At 40.3% G+C, this 8,993-nt stretch overlaps 1 protein-coding gene and 1 pseudogene across 1 annotated transcript; both read left to right on the forward strand.

Moving 5' to 3' along the window:
• The first annotated feature begins 235 nt into the window (after nt 1-235).
• LOC138865820 (uncharacterized) lies at nt 236-2,485 on the forward strand. The gene has a single exon (XM_070137157.1). The coding sequence runs from the start codon at nt 1,947-1,949 to the stop codon at nt 2,478-2,480; it is 534 nt and encodes a 177-aa protein (XP_069993258.1). The 5' UTR covers nt 236-1,946; the 3' UTR covers nt 2,481-2,485.
• Nucleotides 2,481-3,629, forward strand: LOC138865735 (uncharacterized; annotated as a pseudogene).
• Nucleotides 3,630-8,993: the final 5,364 nt, after the last annotated feature.

Here is an 8,993-nt window from a genome sequence, read left to right on the forward strand (position 1 = left end):
TTCTATTGTTCATATCTCCTAATTCTCTTGATGTCGAGGTCACATCTAGGATGTTAAATTCTCCTATTTAATGTTCAATTCTTATGGTGAGTCCATTAACTTTTGTTGGTTAACTCTCTTGAATCTTGACTTCTAATGGTAAGGATCTTGTTAATCCATTATTATTATTATTATTATTATTATAGTAAGCTATACTGACTCAAGTAAAACACTAGCAGTCAGTTAAACCTTTATTGTCATGTTCACAAGCTGGTAGGCATGAACAGTGTATCAAACTTGCTAGATGACAACATGCACGTGCGTGCACGTGCGCGTGTGTGGTGAAAAGCTGTAAGAATATAAATCTTCACAAACAAGCAAATGACTTCTTATTCCTTACACTATTTTAAGACATTTCCTGAGTTAATTAAGGCACTTTTTAAAAGATCAATAGCTAAAGACTAGATACTTTCATTAAATGAAAAGGAAACAAAACATTATTCTTTGGTAAATAACTGAAATAAAGCTTGGTAAAATATAAGAATACAATAGGAATGGCACATACTTATATCACATAATTTCAAGTTATATATCACGTAAAAGACACAACTTTGTTATTAACATATGCTCAAACATCTGAACAGTACATTATTAACAGTATAAATAGTTGACTTACAGTGTGGCTAGCCTAAATCTTCATAAAACAAGAATAATTTAAAATTACGCAGCACAAGGCGTCTCACATGGCTCTCTAGCGAGGCTCCGCGGATTCACAACAATGCGTTTTTGTAGGGCGTTCGTACAACTCTAGCGTCACTGTAGCCAACGTTACAAACTAAATGAAATTAAATAATTATTCTTTTGTTAATAAATTAAATCAAATAAATTCTTGATGATGTTAATTCTAAACATATAATATCAGACAAGGAATCCTTCATTCCTTTACACTCCCTGCCTGATATCAACAAATTGATATCACTACTATAATACTGATTAAATGACAACTAGGAATTGAAATGAGACTTGTTCAAATAAAAATAGCTACTTAGCACCAGAAACCAAAAGAATTAATTCTGAAATTGGTCATGTATACACAACTGGCTTTCCATCTCTCATAACCTTTAATTCCACTTTCCTTACTTTGCCTTCACTATGGATAGCTCTTACAATTCCATATGGCCATTGTGTACGACAAACACTTTTGTCTTTCAATAACACAACATCACCTTCAGTAAGACTAGGTTTTGCACAACACCATTTTCTGCGTTCTTGGAGTGTGTGCAGATATTCTTTCCTCCAACGATTCCAAAATATTTCTGAGAGGGCAGAAACACGTTTCCGTTGTTTTCAAAAGGTCTTTTGTATCAATTTTTCCCACTGAATCTTCTACATGGTCTACTCCAACTTTCTGGGTAAGAATAGTGGCAGGTGACAAGATGAAAGGGTTTTCTGGATCAGTTGATATTCACTATTGGTAGATTATTCACTATGGCACATACTTCTGCCATGAAGGTTTATAACACTTCAAGCGTCAAAGTTTTATAAGGAGTTTCAGCTAGCATTGACTCTAAGATCTTCCGGCAGATTCGAATGAGGCGTTCCCATACACCTCCCATATGTGATGAATGGGGACCGTTGGAGATCCATTTAGTGCCTGTTTGGTATAGATGGTTTAGAATACAATGAGATGTCTGACATGTGGTCATTAGGCTGTCTGATCTACGAACTATGTGCCTGCATCCTCCTTTCCAAGCAACGACGCACAAGCAACTTGCTGCTAAAATCAGAGATGGAAGGTTTGTTCTCATGTTTTTATATATCTGTGAAGAACACATCTTTATGTTGTCGATTCTTTTATTGCGTAAGTGTTCGTAAATTTATTATGTTTCTGGCTATCTATTGCTTATTACGTTTCATCTTTCAGATATGAACGGATTCCAATTCAGTACAGTAATGATTTACACGGAATGATTGGGTTCCTCTTAACCTACGAGGACTCCCTGCGCCCCTCTGCTCTCGTCCTCCGCCACTCGTCCCTCATCAACCATACGTCGAAGAACCCCAACAAATTTGAGGACGACTCCCTTTGCCATTCCCTGCGACCCTCAGTCCTCCTGGGGGCAGAAAAACAAACGAAGGCAGACGAGAACACCACCATCAGGGATGGGAATACCGACGTGAGGGAGAATGTAGCAGAGTCGTGCGAGGGGAGGAACGAGGAAAGGGGAAAGAGCGCCGACGGAGCCAGCGTCTCCAAAGATGGCGGCAGCCTGAGTAGTGTGAGGGCTCGAGACAGGACGAGGGAGAGGAGTAGCCAAGGCGTCTCACCCATAGCGGAAACTTTTAACGTAGCGAGAGCAGACGCTGACGGCGACTGTGATAGTAGAATTAACACGGGCGTTCGGGCCTCTCAGGAAAAACAGTTAGTCAGTAATGTTAGTGAAAGCCAGGCGAGCACGTCAAGCAGCTCGCAAATGCATCAAGTCAAGAATAGTTACTAGGGAAGCCAACACAGGGATCAAGGTCTTTGTGACAGTCTTGAGAGGATATGTCAAGCAGCAAAAGAAGCTGTCAGCAGACCTCTCCAGGGGGATGACAGTACTTGCAATTTCAACATGGAGAAGCTGGAGTGTGCTTGCGGAGGCATGTCGCCGAAGACGTAACGAGAACGGGTTCAGGCGCTGCGGGAATCGGAGGCGTCTGTACGGGAACGCGAGGTTTCGGTCAAGGATCGGGAACGAATATAGAGCCACCGCGAGCACCGCGTCGCTGCCATGGAGAGGGAGGCTCGCCAGCACCTGGTTCGCGCCCAGATCTACCTCCGGCAGTCGAGGCCGCACCAGAACGCCGCCACCTCGCCACATCGGCCGCCGTCCGACCTGGACACGACCAGGGGGAGATCCCCAACGGCACCACCACCAAGCTCGACCCCCAGCGCAGCGAGAACCCCTTCCTCAAGATGCGCGGGGTGCAGCCACACCTGGAGAAGCGTGTCACCTTTAAGGAGAAGTCTCCCAGGGTCAAGAGCAACACGCTGGACAACACCAGGAGTCGACGCAAGAGGGGAAATATATTCAGCCTGGCTGATCAGGCTGGCTCGTCCGACAAGGCGTGCGAAGGGATGGCTGCTTTTCGTCAGCCGTTGAAGACCGTGGACGCAACGGAAAAGAACGCAGATTCTCAGCAGCAGGAAAATCGCATGGTAATTCCTGAACACGAGAGACAAACGCAGACTTCCCAGCCCGCAGCGCAGCCAACTGTGAGAGGTGTAGATGCATTTTCCTTGCTAAACAAAGGTCCGTATGGGCTGCGAGAGCGTCCGCGAAGTACCGAAAATCTCAGCAGAAAACCCACAGAGACAGCAGGAGATAAAGAGAATAAAGTGACGTCAGGGGCAAGGCCGAAGGCCCCGGAGGTGAAGCAGGGGCTGTGGAACTGGAGGGCGAGGAATAAGGGCGTAACGCAGCCGGGCCGCCGCGAGCAGACCGCCGGACAGAATCGGGTGCTGCAGTTCTACAATGTAGTGTGATGAGACTGTCCTCTTCTCCCTCTGCGTCTTCCTGCTTTCCTTCCTCCCTTTTCTTATTTTCCTCCTTACCCTCCTCCCCTCCTCCTCTCCCTTATTTTTTTTCTCTTCACATTTTCTGCATCTATCTCGAGGCTATCAGTTTCACCAACAAAGCTGGTTCCTCGGTCAGATCTATACAGTTTAACTTTACCTCTGAGAGCTTCAGATCTTTAAGTGCATTAATAAAAGCTGAAGAGGACATTTCTTCTACCAACTTGATATGTATTGCTCTTGTTGTAAGACAAGTGAACAAAATAGCCCACCGTTTAGAATTTGCTGATCCACCACGAGTTCTGCGTGTCATTATAGTCCAAGGTCCAAAGGCATCAACTCCTACATTGGTAAAGGATGGAGTATGTTCTAAGCAATCTGCTGGTAGATCACTCATCAACTGGACTTCTTTACCTCGTAACTTTCTACACTGGACACATGAGTGTAAGATTGATCTGAGATCAACCATTTCACACCTGTAATCCAATATCCACCAGATCTAACAGCTCCTTCTGTAAGATGACGTCCTTGGTGTCGAACACTTTGGTGATAGTGACGTACTATAAGTGTAGAAATATGACTTACCAGGCAAAATAATTGGATGTTTCTGGTAACTTCCAAGACGATTGTTGCAATCTTCCGCCAACCCTTAACACACCATCTTCATCTAAATACGGGTTGAGAGCCATAATCGAGCTAGATTTTGGAAGATGCATTTTTGCTTCGAGTCTAATTTCTTCTTTGTAAGTTTCCTTTTGAATTGCTTTGATCACAAATATTTCAGCTTTACTGAAAGACTACTCTTCTATCAGCTCTACCTTTAAATGATTTGACACATGCACATCTCTGGAATAAAGCAACAGCATTTACAAGGCGATGCCACTCAGAGAACCTTTCAAATCTGTGACACCCAACTGATAAATTGTCTATCACACTTGTTTAAGCTGCCTTTACCAGAGCATCTGGCCTTACTTTTTTATCATCTGGTTGAACTAGCTGTGGAGTTTCTTGAGCAAGATCATGATGCTTACTTAAGAATGTTTCAGGTTCTTTCAGCCATATGTCATCACACGAGAAATCATTCACCATAGAGCGAGTTGCTCAATCAGCTGGATTCACACATGTAGGAACATAATTCCATTGCTCTGGCTTAGTTGACCTGTGAATACGGTTCACTCTATTCTCAACATACACATAAAATCGTTTTGTTTGGTTGTGGATGTAGCCAAGAACTACTTTACTGTCAGTGTAAAATTTTACAATATCAATTTCTTCATCAAGGTTCTCCAGTACCACTTCACTAAGTTTTACTGCAACTACTGCAGCACACACTTCTAGACGAGGTATAGTATGTCCATGCAAGGGTGCAACTTTAGCTTTCCCTATCACAAATCCAATTTCTGAACTGCCATTTTCATGTAGTTTTCAAATATGAGACAGCAGCAATTGACTCTTTGGAAGCATCCGTAAAGACATGTAATCCTTTTTTAACTTCTGTTGACAAAGATGCTGGAACATGCATTCTTGGTATTTTCAGACTTTGTAAGGTCTTAATACGGTCTTTCCAAACATTCCATTCCTTGTTGTGTGATGCTTCCCCAGGCAGACTTCACCTATAATTATCCAGCCTAACTTCATCTTTTGGGCAAAGGGTGTACCTGGTGGATCTGTTACTTGATCTAATACATGGTGAGCTTCAGGAAGATCTCTACCAATCAATAACTGAATCTGAGCCTGATCATCAAGAGATGAAATTTCTGAACCAATGTCTTTGAGGTGTGGATGAAGTCGAGCAATGTTGGAAGTTGGAATCTCAAACCTATAATTAGGAAGTTCATCACATTCGATGACTGTAGGAAGGCTCATCTGTAGACTACCGTCAACAGCCTGTATGCACAGTCCACCAGCTTTCCTTCCTGTCATAACTGAACGGCCAGAGCAACTAGTTATGATGTATTCCTTTGCCACAGAGCGAACATCAAAGAAATCTAAAAGCTCTCCTTTAGCTAAAGATTTGTTACTCTGATCATCTAACATAACATATGACTTCGTACGCTTCCTCGGTTTACTCTCATGAAAAACGTAAACTGGCAAAATTTTAGCACACGACTTTCCAGGAAATTCCTCACATACACCAGTACTCTTGCTGGTCACATCTAATGCTTGTTCACGTACTGACTCTTTATCAACACTTTGGTCCAGCTTCTCCCTGCCATGAGCCTTATTACTTGTTTCAGGAAGACTGAAATTTCTTCAAATGCATAGCAGTGCAATATTTACTTTCAGTCTTTACAGGTTATGTCCTCTGAACAATCTCGACTTAAGTGGTTCTTTGAGATGCAACACTTAAAACATATTCTATTTTCTTTTAGAAGTTTCTTGCGTTCTAAAGACTTTGACTTAAGGGGACCGTCCCTGGCGGTGGGGGGGGGGGGCGAGTCGGAGTGGTCGAAAATGAGTTATGGTTAGTTTCATATTCGTAAATGGGAGTAGAATTACCCACGTGAATATGAACTTCCGCGGCGAAAAATTTGGACAGCGCGCGAAGCCAGAACCCCAAGTCCCACTGCCGCTGTGTCAGCGATTTTCACCCTTCCGCACTCTCGCTTCACAGGAGCTAATATGATGCATTGTATTTTGACATTACCTATTGAAATAGATCACAGGAAAATAAGTGTCTTGTTATAACAGTTTTATACCAAAGTGAGAGATTTATGATATGAAAGACGAAGAAAAATAAAAAATCATTATGCGACTTTTCAAATTTCTTTTCCATAAAATATAGTAGATATGATTCGATGTCGACAAATTCATCTTAAAAGAATGTTTAGGGTTCGGTGATAATACATGGGCAGTTACAAGTCTGAATCTCCAAAAATAAACTCGCAACGAATAGATTATTCACACGGACTGTTGGCCCGTGCGCGTTCAGGGCCGTCTCGCAGGGACCCACGCGGCAAAGCTCCAAGCGTCGCCGCCGCTTTAGACTTTTCTGATTGCAATAGTTTTACGTATGCGCTTTCATTTGAAACTAATTAATCGATTAAACATCATTATGTCATTATAAATCCATTTACGAGAAAAAAATAAATGTAAAGAAAGAGTATGATATAATTTATTTGTGTAAACTCGTAAAATCGGCCTATAAATGTCTGATACCTATTAGTACATCACTAGAATCATCCACGATAAACGAATGTAAGAGATTTGGTATAAGAGATTTGTATTTCAAAATATTTTTGATCTATCAACGTTTTCTAAACGGTTATTTGTAACGAACACCAAACAATTCATTGTCCCTCCATATCAAGTACTCCGCTGGTGACTAAACGTTTATTGCTTGTTTCGAGGCGGAATCACGTGGTTAGGCGATGGGGAAGAAGAGTAGACTGGAATAAAAAGAAAATACATAAATGAAATAAATAATTATGGATCTAATAAGTATGTGCATATACGCATATACACGTTCACGACCATGTACCTTTACACTAATTTACATGCGCATACTCATGTAAACGGATATATACACAAGAAAACAGCAATAAAAGAGGTATAAAACACGAAACAACCGATTTTATATAACGGGCATATTGTCTTAGGTCTGGATTTCCCCCTTTTCATGGGAGTCATTTGTTTGTTTGTTTCTATTACTCGGAGACTAATGATCATATCTTTACCTAAGAGGAATAATAGTAATTTCTACAGTAGTAAAATGGTAAAGATCCATAAATGAAAAAAAAATATAAAAAAAATGAACTTCAAATATCCAACTTTTGTTTGTTTTTCGATTTTTCTTTTTCTCGAGTTACGAACATTTCCTTGCCCCAGAGTTTTTATCCGATTAAAATTTTGGATATATCTTTAGAAACCTTGTGAGAATACGCAGGCAACATAGTAGTGGATTTTTTATTTTTTTCTTACTTTTTTTACGAATTTTTGAAAATCGGAAAAATATGATAACATGCAGATCTTGAATGGTCTGCTGAAAAGTAGTTTTCCAAGGCACATAAGACTCAGGACGATCATCAAATGGACTGAAACGTGCCAGGGAAAGTTCCTTCTTCAAAAGGAAACGCGACAATTCTCCACAACTGTTACTCACAGGATTAGCCTTGGCATCACTGGGCTGACTACGAAGAGGTTTGACAGGCATAGCTTGTTCAAAAGAAGGGTTGAGATCAAATTCTGGTACCTTGTTTGATCTCCCAAATACTGCTTGACACTGCTCCGCTTCCATTTTAGTGTGAACGCCTGCGTTGCTTGTAGTCCACATGCTGAACGATTCCCCTGAAGTTATCCGGCAAGATGCTGAGAGAGACTTTCCTTTGTTGATAGTTGTATAACTCTTCACTCAACAGAAGGCTGACTCTTTTCACTTAGCTTGCTAGATGTCTCACTATTTTCACTCTAGGCTTAGAAGAATACTGGCAACTCTTCTCACTCTAAGCTTAGAAGATGGCAGGCCACTCTTTTCACTATAGGCTTGGAAGATGGGGTAGCTACTCTTTTCACTGTACTGCCTCAAGTAAAACACTAGCAGTCAGTTAAACCTTTATTGTCATGTTCACAAGCTGGTAGACATGAATAGTGTATCCAACTTGCTAGTTGACAAGCGTGAGCGTGGTGAAAAGCTGTAAGAAAATAAATATTCACAATTTTGGAAATATAAAGTTGTACACAAATAAAGTAAATGAACCATACAAATATCAAATAATAGTAATACAATATGAGATACAAATATTAAGAACAAATCCGTAGATAATTATAAAAAAAATACTTCAAGACTAGCATACATGTAAACATTAAACAAACAATTGACTTCTTATTCCTAATACTATTTTAAGAGTTAATTAAGGCACTTTATAAAAGATCAATAACTAAAGACTAGATACTTTAATTGAATGAAAAGAAAACAAAACATTATTCTTTGGTAAATAACTGAAATAAAGCTTGGTAAAAATATAAGATTACAATAGGAATGGCACATACTTCTATCACATAATTTCAAGTTATATATCACGTAAAAGACACACCTTTGTTATTAACATATGCTCAAACATCTGAACGATACATTATTAACAGTATAAATAGTTGACTTACAGTGTGGCTAGCCTAAATCTTCACAAAACAAGAATAATTAAAAACTACGCAGCACAAGGCGTCTCACATGGCTCTCTAGCGAGGCTCCGCGGATTCACAACAATGCGTTTTTGTAGGGCGTTCGTACAACTCTAGCGTCACTGTAGCCAACGTTACAAACTAAATGATATTAAATAATTATTCTTTTGTTGATAATTCATCAAATAAATTCTTGATGATCTTAATTATATACATATAATATCAGACAAGGAATCCTTCATTCTTTTACTTAAAGAGCCACACTGAATAAATCGAGATTTATACCACCAAAGGTGTCAGTGCAGCTCAAGATACAGCTAAGAAAGAACGAAAGAAT

The sequence above is a fragment of the Penaeus vannamei genome, chromosome 22 (assembly GCF_042767895.1).
Source record: "Penaeus vannamei isolate JL-2024 chromosome 22, ASM4276789v1, whole genome shotgun sequence".
Classification (NCBI taxonomy): domain Eukaryota; kingdom Metazoa; phylum Arthropoda; class Malacostraca; order Decapoda; family Penaeidae; genus Penaeus; species Penaeus vannamei.

What these genes read in the sequence shown, in the direction of transcription:
- LOC138865820 (XM_070137157.1), top strand. Translation starts at nt 1,947, where the DNA reads ATGATTGGGTTCCTCTTAACCTACGAGGACTCCCTGCGCCCCTCTGCT.